Source organism: Mycteria americana, chromosome 7, assembly GCF_035582795.1.
Source record: "Mycteria americana isolate JAX WOST 10 ecotype Jacksonville Zoo and Gardens chromosome 7, USCA_MyAme_1.0, whole genome shotgun sequence".
Taxonomy (NCBI): Eukaryota; Metazoa; Chordata; class Aves; order Ciconiiformes; family Ciconiidae; genus Mycteria; species Mycteria americana.
Genome location: NC_134371.1, coordinates 66,809,559 through 66,830,170, shown reverse-complemented (window position 1 = coordinate 66,830,170; position 20,612 = coordinate 66,809,559). Strand labels below are relative to the sequence as shown.

At 40.3% G+C, this 20,612-nt stretch overlaps 2 protein-coding genes across 6 annotated transcripts in view; one reads left to right on the top strand and one right to left on the bottom strand.

Annotated features, from left to right (window-relative positions):
- PATJ (PATJ crumbs cell polarity complex component) overlaps nucleotides 1-880 on the bottom strand; it is a 166,614-nt gene extending 165,734 nt beyond the window's left edge. For all 3 annotated transcript variants that reach the window (XR_012776642.1, XM_075508878.1, XM_075508879.1), the window contains exon 1: nucleotides 215-880. The gene's annotated coding sequence lies outside the window, so the exon portion shown is untranslated. The remainder of the gene's footprint in view (nucleotides 1-214) is intronic.
- On the top strand, nucleotides 635-20,612 carry TM2D1 (TM2 domain containing 1). 3 transcript variants are annotated; one of them, XM_075508888.1, is made up of 8 exons: nucleotides 635-1,027; nucleotides 2,188-2,257; nucleotides 4,259-4,327; nucleotides 4,536-4,644; nucleotides 8,956-9,047; nucleotides 12,564-12,637; nucleotides 13,893-14,011; nucleotides 15,722-20,223. In XM_075508888.1, the coding sequence occupies exons 1-7, from the start codon at nucleotides 674-676 to the stop codon at nucleotides 14,001-14,003; spliced, it is 879 nt and encodes a 292-aa protein (XP_075365003.1). In that variant the 5' UTR covers nucleotides 635-673; the 3' UTR covers nucleotides 14,004-14,011; nucleotides 15,722-20,223. The 3 variants fall into 3 exon arrangements, with proteins under 3 accessions (XP_075365003.1, XP_075365002.1, XP_075365004.1); XM_075508887.1 differs by having other exon boundaries at nucleotides 640-1,027; nucleotides 20,151-20,612; XM_075508889.1 differs by lacking the exon at nucleotides 4,259-4,327 and having other exon boundaries at nucleotides 646-1,027; nucleotides 20,151-20,612.

The window sequence follows — 20,612 nt, the reverse complement described above, 5'->3', positions numbered from 1 at the left end:
GGCCCACCTCGCTGCCAGGGCACTGCCCCAGCCCGGGGGTTCAGCAGGCAGGTCTATCGGCAGGTGCCAGCAGGCTGCAGAGCGGCACAGACCACCCCTTTAGCCTCTCCTGTGCTTTTAAAAATTCTTTTGAAAGTACCCAGCAAACTCCAGACAACACCAGGGACACCCACAGGTACCAACACCCCGAGGTACGATGTTGGGCCAAACTTACAGCTTCGGTATTTGGAAGAGGAGGGAGGGTTCACCTCTCTCCTCCCGGGACGTGCCCTCACTCGGCCCGGCCTAGCCTGCCCACCGCTCACGGCGTCCCCCGCCCGCCGCTCGGTTCAAGGCGCCGGGGCGCTTCCTGCTGCGGGTGATTAGCCTCCCCGCAGTACCAACGTCGGAGAGCGACCCCAGCTCCCCTCTGCCGCCGCAGCCGGGAGGGCCGCCTACCGCCTCCCCCCGCCGGCCCCACACCGCCCGAGGGCCAAAACCAAGGCGGAGCCCCTCATGGCCGACATCTTAAATAAGGGCAGCTGGGCGCCGGCCCGCCAGGTGCTGGTGGCGGGCGCGGCCATCTTTACTCAGGGCACGAGCCCGCCGATCCGCCCGCCTGGGCTGTACGAGCGCCATCTTGAGTAGGGGCACGCTCTGCCCTCAGCGCTGACCGTTAGCCGCCTCAGGAGCCATGTTTGCTGAGGTCAACCCCCCCAAACCAGAAATCCCAAACCAGCCCCCTCAGCAGCCCACGAACAACTCGCAGGGCCCCCACCCTGCCCCTCCCCGCAGGCAGGGCGGCCTCTCCCCGCGGCGGGGGCCGCTCCTCCCCGCGGCGCCGCCGGGGCCGGCGAGTCAGCTGACGGCAGCGGCGGTTTCCAGCATGGCCGCCCGGCCGGGGCGGCTGCCGGCAGGGCTGGGGCGGCGGAGAGGCGCGGCGGAGGCCTGGATCCTGCTTCTCCTCTGGTTCGCGGGTGCAGCCGTGGAAGGAGCGGCGGGCACGGAGCCGCCGCTCAAGTGCGACGAGCTGAGGCTGGGGCAATATCCTGAGCGCGGCCGGGGCCGGGGCCGGGGCCGGGGCGGGCGGCGGGGGCTCGGTTGCTATGGCGATGGGGCCCGGGAGGGCGGAGGGGCCGGCGGCGCCTGGCCCCGGGCCCGGTTTGCCTGAGCGGGGGCCGGTTGCCCAGCCGCCTCGGGCGGAGGGGAAGGGGGAGGTGGAGGGTGCGAGGGGCCTGACAGGGAGGGGGCTGCCCGGCCGCCTCGGGTGTCAGAGCAAGCCTCGGGTCAGGAGCCCCGAGGGGGCCTCAGCTGGAGGGAGCAGGAGAGGGTACGTCTGCAGCGGCGCAGGTTTATTTTGGGGGTGGTACAGTCTGTGCCCGTGTGCAGGTTTGGGGTGTCTCCGATTTTCAAAGAGAAGATCCCACGGGATGAGAGACCCTGCTCCCGCACCCTCCACCTTCTTATTTTTTGCAGGACACAGGAGTGAGACACGGTGGCTTTGCAAAATGTTCAGTCTTCCTCCACAGTCCGAAGGAGGGGGGCGCAGGTGTTATAAACTCTAGCTGCGAGGCTCCTGACTCTCCAAAGGCTCGTCAGGCCTTCCCCAGAAAATGTTTGTTGATGGTAGCTGACAGTTATTGATGTAGCTGCAGATCAAAAGTGTCAGGAGAGCAAATCTTGGAAAAGTTAACTTCATCTCCTGCTTTACTTGGCCATGGGAGTTCAGACCTCTGGAAATAAGTTCCTGCTCAGGTTTTTTCTAGTCCAAATTCCTGGCGTTTCAGATGTTCATTTTTAGGTGTTCTTTTAATTTTGTATGTTACTGTAGGTTTAATCTTCTCAGCCAAATGCCTCAATTTAAAGGTACTCATATTGAAATAAGGGAAAAAGACTAGATTAGGCGTGCTACCTTGTTGCCTTCAAAGACAGAGGCCGTGACTGATAAATATTGTAGTTCCTTTAGGTAGTGCTGACTGCAGCACTAATTAAACGTGGAGCTTATGCAATATATTGGTGTATTAAATTGGATTAGCAGATTTGCTGTATGGTAATGTGCTGTTCCTATTTTGGGGGATGGGTAGGAAGGGAAACTAACATCAAGGTGCATCTTAAATCCTCAGGGTTTAAAGAGGGTGGAATAAATTACTGTTAAGCCTGTTGTAGTGTTTCATATGAAAAATGTTTTCCTCAATTACCTGAACATATATGTGCGATGAGCCTAAAATAGATAATAGTACACAAGAACCAATGAATTGTACAAATCACACAGCATATGGTAAGGATTTCTAACCTATATTGACAGTAGCTACATTTTCCAAGGAAGTGTTCAATTTATGCATTTGTGTATCTGCTAGATGAGCTTTATAAAACATGGGATTAGTGATATCATTAGTATGAAAGCCTAAAACACTTGTGTGGATTGGATGCTTTACTAAAAATGAATAAATAGATTGTCTCTGGTTGGTACATTTGTAAGTGAGGTTTCTGGTAAATCTCTTCAATATATGTTATATCCTCTAGGCTCTGTCCTGCACTACTGTGATTAAAACAAACCATTCCTGTCATACTGATTTTGCCTATACTTATTAGAAGAATTGACATGTGACAGAACAGCCTTCCAAATCTTCTATTTTTTTGATTTTTTTTTAAGGAAACATGGTGCCTTCCATCATCAGGAGGTTTTGGTGCCATGAGGCTCTGTTTTGAAAGCACTTACATTTATTTTGATGTTAAGTTCTGATGTACTTTGGAGTGCAACAGAAAAATGCTTAAATTGATCACTTGATTTACTACATATGTTTAGCTTTTCTGATGTTCTCAGGCATTGAAATAAATAGTCTCTATGTTAGCTAATAGCGCAGCCGTTTTATTTATGTGCACTCATGTTTAAAATACATGTGTATGCTTGTTGTCTTTCATATTTTGTTTTCCATAAATGCTGAATAATTTTCTTCACTGGGATGCTCAGGGATAGTGAAGGTTTTCCAAATACTTCGGAGACTGCATGAAAGTACTGTCCAAAATGGATCCTTTTTTAAGTTATTCAGTCCTTTACACCATCTTTGACATCATGTCCCTGATTATAAACGTCCAGTCAGTGAACAGAAAGAATATTCTGTAGTTTGAGATTGATCACGACTCAAATTTTTAGTTGTCTAACCAGTTACCATGTGATTGTATTTAATATACTATACATTTGAACAGGAGATAAGCTTCAAAGTGGGGAAAGTTGCTAAATTAATTAATGTTGTTTTCTGTGTCTGTATAGAGTGTTTTACACACATAGCAGTTTTTAGGTTGTCCCCACAGTATTTGAGTCGCTTCCTGTTTCAGTATTATCTAAGCAATAGAAAGTTAATCTTCTGGATCATGCTTGAAGCACTAGCGTTTCTGAACACCTTTCTGGAATCCGTCACCCAAACAAATGGGTTTAATTCAAAGCATCCAAGTAGTCTCATTGAGTAGCAGATTTCAAGTCTTACTGGCATGACATCGACAGGAAAACTGTGGCCTTTCCTATATCAATATATTTAAACTGCTGTGGGTTTCTTCTAAATAAAAGAAAGCACTGCATTCTTTGCTTAATTTTTTTTACAAGAAAGAATGTAGTTTTTTGTAATTGTCTTAGACTAGGCACATTGATGAGTAACATTCATGTAGGACTTCACAGCAGTTAAGTCCAGACATAGCTCATATTTTTTGGCTGTTACTGATACTGATGGCCTGAAATTTTTTTTTCTTTTTTTTTTGGTCCCTATGCAATATGGATAGATATTTAAAAAAAAAAAGTCCAAATCCTAGTCTTCTTGCCTGTAGGTATTATTGGAAAATCTGGAAAGAAATGTTGAACCTGGCTTGCTATTTTGTTGGAACCAACCAAGAGAACTCACAAATACTGAAAACTGATAGAAAATGGGAAAAGGACTGGGATTTTTCCCTTTAAAACAACAGACTTCAACAGTGGAGAGTGACTAATATTCTGGTAACACATTGCAAACTTTTAGCAGATGTCACTTTCTGCTGTGGTTTCCACTTTGGTTCTCTTAAGAGTCAAGCTTTAGCTTAGAGTAACAGAACAATTTGGGTTGAAAGAGACCTTAGGAAGTCATATAGTCCAACCTCCTGCTCAAAGCAGCATTGGCACTGAATTCAGACCAGGTTGCTCAGGGCTTTGTGCATCTTGAAAACCTCCAAGGATGGTGATGGCACCACCTCTCTGGGCAACATGTTCCAATGTTTCACTGTTCTCATGATGAAAATGTTTTCTGTATGTCAGGTTCAGATTTCCCATTGACTCATAATGGAGCCAAAATGGAAATTAGAACAGAATTAGGGCAGCGATTAGGTTTGTATATTTTGCTTACTGTGTATCATGCACTGGCTTAAACAAATATTTTTTTTAAAAAAGTAGTATGTCTGTGTGTACTGTGCTGTGTATCAAGAGTTTTGCACAGTATAACTTCGTTTGTCTATTTCACTTGTGTCTTCTCAGAAAAACGCTACAGTACCCAATCAGTTACTGCTTAATTTCAAATAATTTTTTTTGTCCTCAGTTCAATGTCTGCCAGCACCAAATATTACTTGCAAAGATCACCTTGGCATAGAAAAAGTCTTTACGGGACATGAAGTTGGATTTTACAAGCCTATTGCATGTCGCAATGTGTAAGTACACTATTGTTTTTTGTAATAATTTGTTTTCATATTGAAGTTTTTCTAAAATAGTATGATGTGTTGACAGAAGGAAAAAGAGAAGTAAGGTAGAATTGTAGACATGTTGCCCAGTACTTAATCCTCTAATAAACACTATAAGTAGTATAAGGATACAACATGCATCTTTATAAGTAAATCTGTCTCAGCCATGGACACATTTTTCTTTGTTTAGTTACGTTTGTGTCTTTGCTTTATGATAGTATTTTACCTTTGCTTTACTTAGTACTTTACCCTGGCAAAAATTTGCCCCATATGCTAAGGCTACATTTCACATATGCTTAAAATCTGCACAGCTGCTGAAAGGAGCTATCTGGGGACACCTCTCCATCCCTTCCCCTGACATACCTCACTATATACTGAATCAGGGAACTGCTCTGGATTTGAACTAACTTGGATCAGTTCCCCAATTTGAGTCACAGTACAGTCGCTTCAAGTGCTTGTGCCAGCACAAGGATGAGGGCAACTCAAGGATAAGAGAGAGTGGAGAAAGGAGGGCTGGACTAGGCTGCTCTGTTCAGTGGCAGTACTGGTTCATGCCAGTTTAAAGTGTGCCTGTAGCTGCAGCTGAAGTTGTAGTATGCATGAATATTGGGGGAGCTTTAGACTCTTTCCAGTTTCTCAAAAAATCTCTTTAAGAGGAACTGTTCTCTATTTTTAAACAACCTTTGTATTAATCAAGTCCTCTGTGTCTTTTAAGAACCTGTTTCTGAAACATGGAAATGATGGACCTAGTTTCTAAAGCACATTGTGTGCAATGGAGAGCTCCAGATACCAATAAATGTTCCAACTGGCCAATGCTAATGATCAGCGAACACCTGTCAGTACCATTTGTTTCTCCTTTTTGTGGGATTCACGCAGGAGCTTTTTTCTTTTGTCCTACTGGAATCTTTGGAAATTAAAACGCCGCTAATATTCGCTGGGTGTTCTTTATCACACTAGTGGGCAAATAACTCTGATGTGATACTTACTGCTCAATAATTTGCCTAACTCAGAAGTACAGCTCTGCCTCTTAGTTTCATAAATATTTTCTCTGTATTTAGTCTTCTCAACAGTCAAAGCTCAGCAAATTGAAGAAAACATATTATTACGTCTAATCAAATTTAAATGCTACCAAACTAGACTTCAGTCACATTTTTGTCCAGAAACAATTGCGTTTCAGCCCCATCTGTGATAGGGACTGAGAATAAGATGAGCTATACTAGTTTGATAAAATTGCTTCCTCTTTGGAGTAGACAGTAATTCTTATGTTTTGAGTTTTTTGTATGTGTATATTTTTGGTTTAATATATTTTCTAGAAACATTTTTAAGATGTAGTTTTTCTTTACATTTATTAATTAAAAAAAAATCTATGTAGGCAGAAAAATGTCATCCTTCTTATGATGTCTATTACTTGATTGTGACTATTATTTATGATGAAATAATCAACAGTTACTCTACCAAAAGAACTTGCTGCGGCTTTTCCAGTCCCATGACTACTAGTGTGGCACAAGGGGAAGACAACCCTTTGTGGGCTGGCTGAAAACTCCAGTAAAATACAACTGTAAATGTAGAAAGAGTTATGCAAGCATGCCCTTGATAAAGCCCCAAAGCAAGTTAAAAAGGGCAGCAAGATTAATATTACCATCCTTCATATGCACACTTGTTTAAAAAGCGGCCTAATCACTGATCGTTATATGAGCCTTTTATAAGGCATTTTGAACATTACCCAACTGTTAGAAACATTATTTTAAGCAGGAATCTCCAGCTTGATACTACAACAATAGACCTGCTCTTTCTACTGCTTTTTGGAGATTTTCCAGCATCTTATCTGAGTTTTGATGGAAACTGTAACTGTCTTCTGGCAGAAATAACTGCCCATCATTTAACCAGAAAATTGGTTTGAGAGGGCATCTTCCCATAGCAGGATTGTCCTAGCATGGGGACAGCAGGTTAATCTCTATCCCTAGCTTTTGGAAGGAGGAAATCAGCAAGTTGTCCTTAGCCGAAACTGTAATGTAACAACAGTCCAGATAACAGTTCTGGGATCCAGTTATTTTAGAGCAAGACGAGGAGGTGTTGTATGTTTGTCTAAGTGGATGTGTTCAAGTCGCTCCTAGTATTAGTTCAAGGAAAAGCTTGTAAATGCTAATAAGGTTGCTCCAGCAAAGAAGTATTGGGAGTCAGGATTGCTTTGGTTGGGTTTTAATTTGATGTTTTGGAGGTAGATTTTTTGCCAAATTCTAGAATTCCCCAAATTGGCACTCTGTCATGTCTTTTGCTTAATATGTGCAGGCCCTGATTCGGCAGACTTGAAATGTCTATTGGTCAAGTATTGCCATTCCAAGGCAAGGAGTCCATCAAATGGTAGACTGTGAAATTCATGAAGTTCAGCATGGACAGGTCTTTGAGCAGTGCTAAGAGACCCTGAAAGAGCACAGAAACCACTGTGACCTACAGCAGTACCTGCATATTATCAACTGGTGTGGGAGGGCTGGAAGAAAAAGTTTTTAACATGGCAGCTGGAAGAAATGTATGCAGAAAAAAATAAAGATTGGATGAGGTGGAGAAGCAAGAAAAATTCAGACGAGCAACTGAAAAGAAATCGCATCTTTTACCCAATTGCAGAAATTCCTTTAGGTGCCTGGGATGTGTTATTTTCCTACTTGTCAGTTTAGTCTTCAGTGCATATATTTATCTGTAAGAGTGAATAAGGCAAAGGAAACACAAGAGTGGATGCAGCCTTGTTACAGTATTAACATGCTTCCACTTCATACCAGATTTCTTCTGCCCATCAGTTTGATGTTGACTAGGTTGCAGACTGTTCTGCTTTTAAAAGCATCTCAGTGCATAGGCAAGTGCTCAGTTTATTACTGGTTTTGATCAGGAGCATCTCAAATTAACTGTGTTCCCACCTTTTATGTAAGAGCTCTTTTTATGCTTTAGTGTCCTTGGAGGGTTGTTGACACTTCGTAGTTGATAAACAATTTCCAACAGTTTACCTCAACTTTTAAATAAAACTATTAGTGTTCTTTACAGTGGAAACAAGACAGTTCTAAAGATGATAATTTATGTTACATTAGGTTCCAGGAACGCCCAGTATGTTCTGTGTTGCTAATAACAAATATTGAGGTAAGAGTCATGATTTAATCACTTAATGTTGCCATTAAGTTTTAAAGTCAGTAAATCTAGATAATAAGCAAAAAGGTAGATCTTTAGTTGGCATTGAAAGTGCTTAATAAAGGTGCTTGGACCTTTCTTAGCTACTGTCTTTGCAAAACTGTGTTTTATTCAACTGTCAACCAAGAGTTTAATTTGGGCTTATTAAGTAATTGCTGGCACATAGTAGCGCACGTATCAAAACAGTGAATTATTGAATATATTTTAAGTTCTAATTACATTTGGGTTTGCTTTTCCTTTCAGAAGCTTGCTGTTCGCCAATGCAGCAAAGGATGCAGCAAGTTCTAGTATGGATAGCTATATGTTTCTAGCTCGCTTATTAGTGTAAAGTTCACATGAGCAATGACTGAAGGTTACGGGTGGTTAGGTGGCCACATCACTCCAGCTGTTGGCAAGAATGGTGCCAATTAGTATAAAACTCAAAAAGTCTGTTGTATCTGTGTATTTTGTATGACTAACCACGGGATGCTTAACTTCAGGGTACCTTTCTACCACTGTACATCTTTGTACCGTCAACGGTTCTTTTCATTTGTGAGTTTGTGCCTTTAGAGTGTGGTAAATGGATACATGACTTACCCTTTTTGTTGAATCCTTCCTGCAGCTTCTTCAGCCAGTGGCCATGGTTCATTTCTCCTTCAGATCTCATTGCAATTACTGTCTCTGCTGACATCTCACCTGTCTATCTTGTTCCTCTCGATTTGGCTGCGTGTGAGACTAATGCCTACAGACAGTATGCATACACCTCTTAGCTTTCTAGGGTTGTCTCAGTAGGGCTGAACTGTTAGGAAGTGCTCTGTAAAACTGGGAATGTATTAGCAACTGAATTATGTGTCTCTTGACAAGAAATCATGATTTCGTTTCAGAATAATCTGTATTCTGCAAGAGTATACTTGAGTTGCAACAGCTGAGGTTGCTTTATGGAGTATGCCTACCCAGTCTGAAAGCTTAACATTGTCAATTCTGTGTCCGTTAATTGAAGATAAATAACAAGTCTGGTGGTTTTTTTTAAACTGAAGCAGCAGGCAAATGCATCACTACTTTAATTCTCAAAAGTATGAGTGAATATATTTTGCAGTCATTGTTTACATTACTTGTTTCTTTTGGCAGAAATGGATACTCCTACAAAGTGGCAGTGGCTCTGTCCTTATTTCTTGGATGGTTGGGAGCAGATAGATTTTATCTAGGCTATCCTGCATTAGGTAAGTTTATTTCTTATTTTTTCTTTGAGGTAAAGCTTATTGTTATGACTGAGTTGTATGTGTATACTTATATTTTGAGTAATGAAGGCTGACAGTCATAGTTTTAATGTTTACAACTAGAATCCTTACTTTATTGTCAAGTAAGATAAAATCCTGCATTATCCTCAGCCTGCTATTCTGTTGGAGTGAGTGGTGACAAATGGATATATAATTGTCCAACAGATAAAATCCTAATAAGCAAACATGATTATTGCTATTCATAGTTTTGCTTTGCGTTTGCTTTGCATAGATGTTTACCACAGCATTCTTTGTGAGGCACTGAAACAGAAGTGGTTTTGACTCATGTGCCAGCTACTTAAATGATGCTTGATTTTACCAGGAAAATAGTGGACAAACTTTATAGTAACCCTAGTGTTTTGGGATATGGAATTTATTCTGGCAAATGCATACTTTCAAGATAGCTCATAGTATTAATAACAGTTCTGCAGAAGCCAGGACCTTTAATAAGACTTACCTCTGGTCAGTGTTTTTAGGACCTGATTCCCAGGGTGATGGTGCCACTGGCTTTTAAATAATGGAAATACCTTAGTATGTTAGAACTCCTTTCACTGGCTTTGTCTCTGAGCTGGACAAATGGAGTAAATTTAAGTCTAGATAGCATGGAGCAATGAATTGGAAAAAGCTATACATGTTACTGTCACTTCAGCCAGGAGTTTTGAGTTTCTGCCCATTAAATGCAAACCCTTGTTTTTTAATAACATAATCTGTTCTTCTCAATAATCTTGTGTTAACATTTGTGTCTTTTTTTCCTTGAGATTCTATAATTAGCACTTACTTTGTCCCTCTGTTTCACAAAAAGATACATTTTTGGAAGCGGTCAATAAGGTGCACCTTTTTGTTATAGCATTGGATTTGGAATAATAATTTGCAGTAATTATTTTGTAATATATTGTAGTAACACACATTTATAAATCCTCCATTCTTATATAGAAGGTCTTTATGGCTCATGCTTGTTAACCCTACTGGAATATACTGTAGCCAGTAACCAAAGTTAAAAGACTTAAAATTAAACTCTTCCAAAGTCGAGTTTTCAAGCTTTTGAAAGGTAAAGAAGAGAAAAGCAAATAGGTGAGAGTAGAAAAGAAAAAAAGAATAAAAATCAATAAATTGGATTCCTTGAGAGTGGCTGATTGGGGATTTTTTAAGTCATCCATGCCTTGGCAAAAAATGGTAAAGAAAGGTAATAGCATTGAAATATTTTGTGCAAGTGTAATGAAGGCTGTAAATGCTCTTTGGTTTATTTTTTTCCTTCTCTTTTGCTTAAAGAGAGCACAAATACAAACAAGCTATTGAATATGAAGAAATCGGGAACGCAACCTCTTTCTCTCCCACACACTGTGAACTAAACCATAAGTTATTACTGCGTAAGAGCACTATTTTTTCCCTCCATGCTTTAGAGGAGTTTATTTTCTCAGTGTGATCTGCTTGTGGGGAGGGAAGTGAGGAGGAAGAAAAAAATTCACTTTACCCTGCACTCCAGAAACATATGCCAGGTTCAGAAACAGTTCTTCTACATCCAGTAACATAATGGAGCAGCCAGTTCCTCAAGTGAACTGGAGCTGCTGCTGGAACCAGCAACAGTAAGAGAACTGCTGGGTTCCTAAAATGCCAACTGGCAGTGAGGTTCAGGACCAGAGCTTGAGAGGAGATGGTATGAGGAGCGTCATAAATAAGTATCTTAAATGGTGACTGCACTTGGTGCAGGTAATAACAAGGTAAACCGTTCACCAGAGTTTGACATTATTTAATTGTCTTAACTGTTGTTTCCTAAGGCTAGCATTTATTTAGCAGGCTGTTTCCCTTATGTTTTGTTACGCTACTGCCAGTGCTGATACCCAGGCTAACTATGTGTGGCTGCTGCAAGTCTCACACATCAGCCACTGGGAACAAGTTGTTTTAAACAATGACATACTTAGTTTTTTGCATGTTTAAGTGTCACCACTTTAGTTGTGATATCCACATAGGCTTTTCTTCTAATCAGCTGAAAGTCCGTCCTGCTACTACTCTTTCATCTTTGTGGTCATTAGGTGTATTTACCCTGTTCTCGCTGACTACTGTGTTGTTCCATGGAGCGATTATAAACCGTCTCCCTGGAGTTTATAGATCAGGCGAGTTTCATCTTGTCAACTATGGGAGCTATATCCAGACAGTGGGACGCTCTTCCTGCAGTGTGCATGCCGTTACTCCCCCACTCTCCTCCATATGCAGCCTCATAAACAGGGCATGCGGGAGAGGAGGTGGTATGCAGGACAGATCCCTGCTTCTGAGAGAGGGGGAGCGCAAAGGAGGAGGCAGAGGTCAGGAGACCTTCAGGTGTTTGACTGAGAGCAGGCTCGTTCTTTGGAAAACCGCTGTGTGGTTTCGCTAGCAGGTATTGTGCAGCACAGCACAACTTGTGGCTGCGGGGAAGAGGTGTTCTGGGATGCCACACTGGCTGATGTTATCTACGTGCTTTCTCTCTTGCCTCAGAGTGTGCTGGCCCCTGTAAGCACAGTAAGGATATGCTTTTTAGCAGGGAACTGTGTTTTCCCTGTACAGCATAGCCTACAACTGCCTTAAATGCAACAGATATGCATTCCTCTTCATACTGTCTATGCTTGGGTAAAGAGACAAATGTCTTCACAATGAGTATCTCCTTCTCAAAATAACCTAGATGTTTGCCTAGCTCAGCTGAAGTATTACTTAGAATATATATAGTACTCATTGTATTATATTCATGGTACAAGAAACTACTGATATTAAAAAAAAAAATTAAGACAACCTCCTTCTTCAGAAGGCATTTTCCAAATGAAGTCTGCCTTGCATGGCAACTTCCAATGAAACATTTATCTGTTAGTTGCTATTCCCATATATTTTCTATTAATCTTTCATTTATTCATACAAAAAATAACATCTTTGAATACTGGTTAAAAGGAAGTGTTTATATATATTCAAAATAAATTCCTATTTCAGCAAAAATATAAAAATGATACAAAGGATTGTTCTGCAAAGTAGCGTGTTCTGAAAATCAAATCAGTATGTACTGCAACTCATGAGATGGTAGAAAGTCGCTTTCTATTCATAAGTAAGTTTTGCAGCTCAAGTTGGGATTTTTTTCTGTCTGTGCCTCAGTCAAAGAAATAAAAATTTCCAGTAACTTGGTTATCAACTTTTGCCTTTCCTTGTTTAAGAATATTTATCTGTTAAAAAATAAATTGTTAATGTTTAAAATCTTTAAAGTGTACTCCGGATGTAGGAATATGAATATGCGGTTTGGTTTTTTTCCCTGATAATTAAAGATCTTTAACTTTAGGTCTGTTTCTAGGTGTGAGGGTGTGTGTATGGTTTTGTTTGTTTGTTTGTTTTGGGGTTTTTTTGTGGATAGGGAAAGAGTTGGGATGTGATTGCCACCAGAAACCTATGAACTTCATAATGACTGGCTTAAAGCTACAGTTAAATTTTATTTTCCTTTTTTAGGTTTGTTAAAGTTCTGCACTGTAGGATTTTGTGGAATTGGTAGCCTAATTGATTTCATACTTATTTCAATGCAGGTAAGTCAGGGCTTTTGAAACAAGATACAAATCTGTGTTTGTTAAAGCTTTGATTTGATTGCTAATTATTTGTTAGCATTTTAGCCTTAAGAACCTTTGTGTATTGAAAAATAAAGGCATTTATTTTAGCTCTGTTTGTAGATTGATGTTGTGGATATGAGAATATGGATACAAAATATCTATATATTTGTTGTTTGAATTAAAAATCAGATTAGCTATCTATAAATACTCATAATAAATAGCTTAGAAGCTATAACACCATAAATTCACTTTGTCAGAACCTATGAGCTCTTTATGTGACACAGAGTGTTGGACTTTGCATGAGATACCCTGCTGTTCCCAGAATCCTGAAGTTCAGCGTTTGCACGTACTTTATACTGGTGGGCCCATCATCTGGGGTGTCCATGCAGTGTGTAGGAGAGAAGGCATTGCCACTTCTTTTTTCTGCCTCTCCTCCAAATACAAGTCCCATATCACCTGAGAGCTGTGACTGTAGGATTCATGATGGTTAAATCCCCAGCTGGGCTGACATCTTGTGCCATCATGAAATTGCCAAACTGTCTTATTCTACAGTGCATCCATTTAGCATGAATTACAAATTGCCTGCGATGAGCTTAAAATGTATTGCAGGTACAGAAATAGTTTATATGGGTTTATAGAAAAATATTTTAAAAGTATACATCTTGTATATATGTCTTTTAAATTATATACATTCTCAAATTCCTTTCTATGCTATCGGAGTGATCTTGCCTCAGATCACTTACAGATACAGTTGAGAGTATCTTTCATCTCTCCTTATTCATCTCCCTGGTGACCCCACATCAATTTAGCATTTCCAGAACAAAAAAGCCGTGATCTTCTCTCCTTCTCTCCATTCCTTACCTGTGCAGTATTTCAAAGATACTTGTCATCAACCTAATTCTCTCCTGCCTACCCTCCTTTGTTCAAGAAAAGTGGTTTGGATCCCACTCATTTGTTAGCCTGATTTCGTGACTCAAATCCTCATCGGCTTAACCTAGTACCAGCGCCTGGCTGTGTAATTTGGTTGATTAGAAGCCCCAGGGAAATGTTCCTTCTGAGACAGTGCTTGCTAAAATAGTTAAACTACAGCATAACTTCAAAATAAATCTAGTTTCTGTTTGACTAATTAAGCATGACTAATTTTATGATGGGAAAATTAGCAGTAATTGAGACATTAGCACAAAGTGTATATTTCACTTCATATTGAAAAGTCTTGGTTCTTTTTCTCTTGTAGATCGTTGGACCTTCCGATGGCTCTAGCTACATTATAGATTACTATGGAGCAAGGCTTACGCGGCTCACTATTACCAATGCAACATTCAGGAAAATGCAGACCTATCCTTAACCCTGGCAGTAAGTGTCACAAATGCATAGATGCATTTTATTTTTACAGATGGATCCAGTCGTCCACTGAAAATGCTGATGACTTATTAATTACACTTCATCAGAACTGAATATTAAATGTCCATTGAGCAAAGGTGATACAATATGAAAATTCCTCAAGTGAATGAGTTTACCCCAAAGGCGCCAAGTTTCTTTGCGGCTGCTCTATTTCTATGAGCACATAGTTTGTTGCTAAGTTGTACCATTTGTGAAAGGTGCAGACTCAGACTTTTGCAATTTGCACTGATGCTGTTCTGTGTCTGTAAGTATAATTTAGAGTGTTGTAGAGAGGTGGAGAAAGAGTTGTTCAGAACAACTATGCTGATCTTTAGTCCATTGAAATTGATGAGAGTTTTAGCATGGATGGGCCAGGATTACACTTGGGGTCTGTCTTCATAACTATGTGTGGCAGTTTGTAAGGGAACTTAAATATCCCAAACCACAGAAACTGCCTTTCTTTCTACCCTCTTAGTTAAAATCCAGATGGCCCTAAATCTTGTGCTGGTGTATCCTGTGAAATTCTATTAATTGAAATAATGATTTCTGTAAAGCTTAAAGACAAATTTTGGTCAAGTTGCAAAATTTGGTCTGTGCTGATCAACAGTAGAAATATGGATGCATAAAAAATAGAACCGTAGATGACACATCACAAAAAAGGAGGGTGGATGTTGGGGTGCCCTGAGGCTAGAATAGGAAATAATCATCCTGCTTATTTTGATTTGGTTTTTTCCCCTCCCTTGCAACCATCCATAGTGAAATTCATACCTTCTTTTTCTGAAAAGAAATGGGTGCATGTGTTTTACAGCTACAGAATGTCAAAAAAGTGAATTCTTTGTATTAATAAAGCCCTTAAAAGGTTCTTATTCTAGATCAGTTGTGTTTCAGTGAAATAAATTCTGTGTCCTTCAAAACTGTTTGACCAAAGTCTTCAGGACAACCAAGATTTACCTAGATGTTCCTTTAAAGAAAACTATATACACACAGGGACAGAAAACATGTCAACAGAATCTCCATGGTTTTTGACCAATTTTAAACATTCCCTTCACATTCTAGTGAAAACTGGCAGTAACTGAGTGAGAAATCCACGTGATATAAACTTTAGCGTAGATTTTTTAAAAAAAATTTGGGGTCTTCTTTTGTTTTTCAGATGAAACTTTCAAAATGTTATTAATGTGTCCATGAACGGTATTTTTAAGGGAATTACAAAAAATGAGATTCCTAAGTTGACTTTTAAAAGTGCAATTTGTGGTTTTTTAGTCTCTTTTAAACCTACATTAAGACTGGTGGTGCACAGAAAGCTTTGTAAAGAAAACCTCTTTTTTTCCAAATCGGTGTAACCTGCCATATCACGTAATGAGAATAAACCACAAGGAATACTTTGTGCTTAACATTAATTCTTTCCTTCATGCAAGAAAGACATAGTTTTGGAATACTTGCTAACGAGAGTTTTGCTTGTGGGTTCAAAGAGACAAGAACACTCTGTTAGCTTAATTCACTTGCCTGATATTGTTGCATCTCCGTTTTGTCTCTCTTTCACCGAATGCTCTTCGTGCATGTCAGTTTTGTTTCCAGAAATACTTTCAAAAACAGACAGGAAGTGGATGGAAAATAAACGTTTGAATCAAATAAAATCTCATGGCTAAGATCATCATGTGACATGTCTGCTTTTTGTTTTTTAAGCCTGAAGCTGATAATATAGCCGTGAAAATAGGAAGATACCATGGACATTATAGTAAAAAAATAGCCTTGGGCAACTCCTCACACAAGATTTCATTCTAAAATGTATCTCCATGTGTACAAGCAGCAGAGGGCTTGACTTAATGATTTCAGCAGTCCATCTTGTGCTTCATTATCCGTAAAAGAATACAGGAGCTATTTTGTGTGAATCAGATGAAAATATGATTAGTTATGAGGTCCATCAGATAGTTTGTTAATCCCAGAAACCAAGTAGCCAGCAGAGAGAAAGATTTGTTATTCCAAGTTACGTAGAAACAGAAGACGTGTGTCAACCGATCTAGGAAATAAAAACTGCTGTGGGATTCTTTCATCCTCTGGTTTATGATACCAGTGCATGCTCTTGTCAGGACTGCACTCCTTTGTCATAGCAGTCAGAACGAAGCCTCAGGTGACCAGACAGCAATATTTTGCGCCTTAGCAAAATTTTATTTCTTTTCCCTTTAGATGGTATTCCACTTGATCCTCTATCTTGTACTAACAACTTTCCACTTCTTTCACAACCCTGTCCTTTGTCTGTAAAGCCTTTTAGAAATTAGTGCCACGGATGGCATAACCTTTGGAACTTGTATTGGATACTGTTGGAATTATGTTCTATATCTGAACACACATATCTGCGTTTCTATATGCTTGTTTAGTTGCCTAGCTGAAGTTTAGAGAGGGTTAACAGAGTAAGCAGATAGTACTGCAGGGCCAGTAGAGAGTTAGTGAGGTCTTTGTTTTCATCTTGTAATTGTCAGATATGGCATGTTTACCATAAGGGCTGTGAAAAGTGTGATGCAAGATGTAAAGCTGTCCCACTGTGTTAATAATAAATTGGCTACAGTAATATTTATCAAAATGTCTGTCCTATGATGATTTTCTGTGTTGTTGCCTGCTTTAGCTTTCTCCTGTCAATCAATTTGTCCATCCTAGTGTCTCTGTAGTTCTGATTGCTCTGACTGCTCTGACTGGAATAATCTTCTCTCTGGATTGTTTTCCCAAAAACAGTTGCAAAGCGATAAAAATAATTAGACAATGTACTATGTCATCCTCCTGCCTCGTTCCCAGATAAAATGATATCTGCTGGCCTTGCAGATATTCAGGAATCCTTTTAACAGTCCAACAAGACAGACAAGTATTATTCTGTATCTGTAAAAATAAAGATAATAAGAAGTAAAGGCCAGAGTTTAAAAAAAGAATTTGAAGTGCCTAGCCTTTAAAACCCTGTATAAAGCTATTCACTGAAGATGCTGCAGATCCCTGCCAGGAGTTAAATCCAAATCTTCCCTAAGTACCAGTGCAGTTCAGTCATTGCAAAAATGACTCCATAAACCTGTCCTCTTTTTTTTCCCTTTTTTTTTTTTTAATGTCCATTTTTGGATTTTCTGCAATGTGCTTAACCATCATCTGAAAAAGCAGTAGCTGGTAGAAACATTCAGCTTTGGGCACTTTGCATTCACTCCCACAGTGCAGAAGTGGTTGTACTTAGGTGTGCTTACTGTATTAATAAATTACTCTGGATTGTATTTGTTCAGTTAGGTCAACCTGTGCAACTTTCACTTGTGTTTAGAGCTCGTTTTCCAAAAGAGGGGACTTAGAGATATTTTAGAACAAACTCTCTGACTAGTTATTCCTCCTGCACTTTAAATCACAACTATGCTGTGGCAACTTCCTGTGACAGTATTTTGTTATCCTAACTGTTTCCCTCTCCGCCACCACCCACCACTTATTACATGAAGATATCACTCCTGCTTTCAGGACCTGATAACACCTTAAATGTTAGGTTTTATTATGTTTCCAAAGATGTATTACTAGTATGTCTGCCAGTAAAACTTCTCAGCTCCACAGGAAGGTCTTTGTGTTTGAAATGCTCCATTAGAATTTTTTTGGAGAACATCTGTTGTCACCCCATCAAGAATTGTTTCCTTTGTTCCTCAAGAGTATATTCAGTTATATTTGCTTACGCAGCTATGTCTGTTCAGTCTATGTTCATTCGGTCTTCTCGTATCTCTTCTCAGTGGTTTTGGGTTTTTTTATTTTTAGATTCATTAGGTGTTTAGTCCATTTCTTCACCAAGAGCCATTCCTGTTGCTTGCTCTGCAGTTTTCAAACCTGTTTCCTCCAGAAAATTATGTTGACTACAATAAGGTTGGGTGCTTAAGCACCCAGTTGGGGAAACGCCAAAGGCAAGATTTTGCAAGCATCCATACGTTTCCATTGCCTCATAGGACTGTCACTAATTGTGTGATTGCCTGTTTTTCACTAATACATCATACAGTCTTTCAAACTCAGTGTCGTCTCATCCCAAACTACTTTGCCATTTTCATTATTATAAATGGTCACTATATGGCTTCTTTAAGAAATGCATCGTTTTAATTCGTTTAAATCATGCTTTTTAACCAGATACTATGTTCTGGATTCAACCTGCATCAGAGTCTGCCACGAAGTGAAATAAATACAAGAGATTATTCTGTTTGCATCTTCTGCCTGGATCTGAGGAGAAAAAATAGCTTAACTTTAGGCATATGCTTAAGTGTTTTGCTAGACTGAAATTTGATCAAGACTCTTCCCACTTTCTTCCTCTCAATCCATCTGTGTTACCCAGAGAACCTTTCTAATCTCTGTGAATTATAAGAAAATGACATTCTATATGAAAATGTTAGCACTGACAATGTAAATGGCTGATAATATTTGAGACAGCTCTATGACATCCTATGTGTCACAACTTCTTTTTTTTCACCTGAAAGCTGCTTTTTGTTTACTTTTGTTCATACATCAGCTCTTTTTGTTCATGTATCAGCTACAAGCTTTGGACACCCTGCCACAAGTTCTCAAGTACCTCTAGGAGGAGTTGGACTCTTCAGAGCTGAATCAAGTATGTAGAAATGTCAGGGCATCAGATCAGGGAATCTTTTTATATTTATGAAGCAAAGACACGTTGGGGAGCAGTAGATGTCAATAAGAGGGGGTTGTAAGCTTCAGTTTCTGCAGAAAGTATGTCTGAAACTTAAAACCCTGTTGTCTCTTTGCCTTATGCTTCCTGAAGGTGGAGCCAAACCCCCTATCAGATCTCCAAATCTTCTGAAGTTGTTCTTTATCATACAGCAAAGACTTAGCACTCCGGTATTTTTCCTTGCACGACAGAGAAAACTGGAAAGTGGATGTGAGGATTCTCTCTGGCCAAGATGCATTTTGCACTATGCTCACTCTCTAGACCTAAGATGTAGCAGAGGAAAAGAAAGGAAATATAAGAATAAAAAGGGCAGTCTCAATGCTGTTTGCACCGTCTGTGATGAAGATCTAGTTCCATAAAACTCCCAACAAAAGAAAGCGTTTAAAAAATCCTGCTTGTCTCAAATACAAACTCAGGATTTCTGATTCTTACTCTTCGTGCTTCATTATAATCTTGAACATACTCGTGCTTCGATAATTCTCCATTATACATTTGAATGGCTGCTTTCAAGACTGCAGTGCTCTCTCCGAGAAGCACAGTTCTCCGGCTCTGCAGATGCATATGACACAGCAGAATTTTAGGCAGTGTAAAAATTATAAAGATCAGTTTCCATTACTGTAATTACTATATAAATCCTATCTTTAAGAAGCTTAGAACATGCCTATTTAACCTTGGTTTGAGCTGAGGCTTGGTCCAAGACTGATAAGTTGAACACCAAATTTTTTTTCTTTTTTTCTTCTCTCTGCAGCATCGTAACTTAGTGGGGAGTGGGGTGGGGAGGGAGATGGATCCAGCACATCCTCTGCACTCTGTCTCTGACAGGGTGGTGGCTGTAATCGGGCAATATACCTGTCCCCAACCAACAGCAAGACTAAATGAGATGCACATTTTGTTGCATCTGAGAAGCACCGTTTCTCCCTTGGAACCTGTGGCTGCTTCTCTTACACAGCTGTACTCCAGAACAGGTGTGTGAGACGGCTCGGTGGCAGACGATCCACAGAGTGCAACTGGAAGGGCTTGGGTAAACCATCAGATCCTACACTCTTTGGAGGGCTGTAGCAGTAATTCCCATCTTTTATGTCATTTGCACCACCTCGATGAAAACAAAGGGGTTGGCGGCCCTGGTGCTTCCCCTTTGGGTAGCTGAGATGGCCGGAGCTGCCTCCGGCTGCCTTTCAGGTCAAAGCATTCAAAGCTGAGAAAGAAGTTGGCAGCACCATATGCAGAGGTTGGTGATATCCCGCTCCATTGCTTAAGCATGCCAGACTCTTAGCTGTAGGCCAGAGAGCAGCTTTGATATGGATAGCCATTACTTACTCAAGAGAAAGCCTGGCACAGCATTTTCCATGTCATGATCCTGTTCTGCGGTGGGTGCTTTGCCCCCTAGTCAGTAGAGCCGTAGGAATGATTTTATTAATGTATTCTGTTTCCTTTACACAGAGTCTTCTTCAAAGTTCCTTGGATTTACCGTGGGGAAAACATGGCAAGAACATGTAAGAGGAGATCACTGCCTGTGAAGAACTGACTGAGTGTTCACCTTGAGCCTGACGAGACTGCCCACCATATGGATTGTGTTGGCAGAGGCAGAAGCCTGGGGAGTGCAGAGGTGGGGGGTAATTTTTAGGGCTTTCATTCCATGGTCCCATTGATTATAACCCTATTAAGAGGATGATGCATGCGACTTTTAAGTTATTTTGTTAACTAAGTGTAAGCAATGGATGTATCATGCTAACAAACATAATTGCTGGTGTGTCTAATACAGTGTGAAGGTACAGTACAGTGAATTTAAAAGGTTGTGGTAATCTAAGAATGTTAAAAGGGAAATGTGTGCCTGGGGGGTGTGGGGGTTGGGGAGAAAAACGACTTACTTGACATTCACTGTCTTCCTCCCAGCTCCTTTGC

Excerpts from the sequence above, each read along its gene's own strand:
- TM2D1 (XM_075508887.1), top strand. The coding sequence starts at position 674 with ATGTTTGCTGAGGTCAACCCCCCCAAACCAGAAATCCCAAACCAGCCC. Across the intron at positions 4,328-4,535 it reads AGAATTAGGGCAGCGATTAG|TTCAATGTCTGCCAGCACCA; the intron begins GTTTGTATATTT and ends TTTTGTCCTCAG. Across the intron at positions 9,048-12,563 it reads TCTAGGCTATCCTGCATTAG|GTTTGTTAAAGTTCTGCACT; the intron begins GTAAGTTTATTT and ends TTCCTTTTTTAG.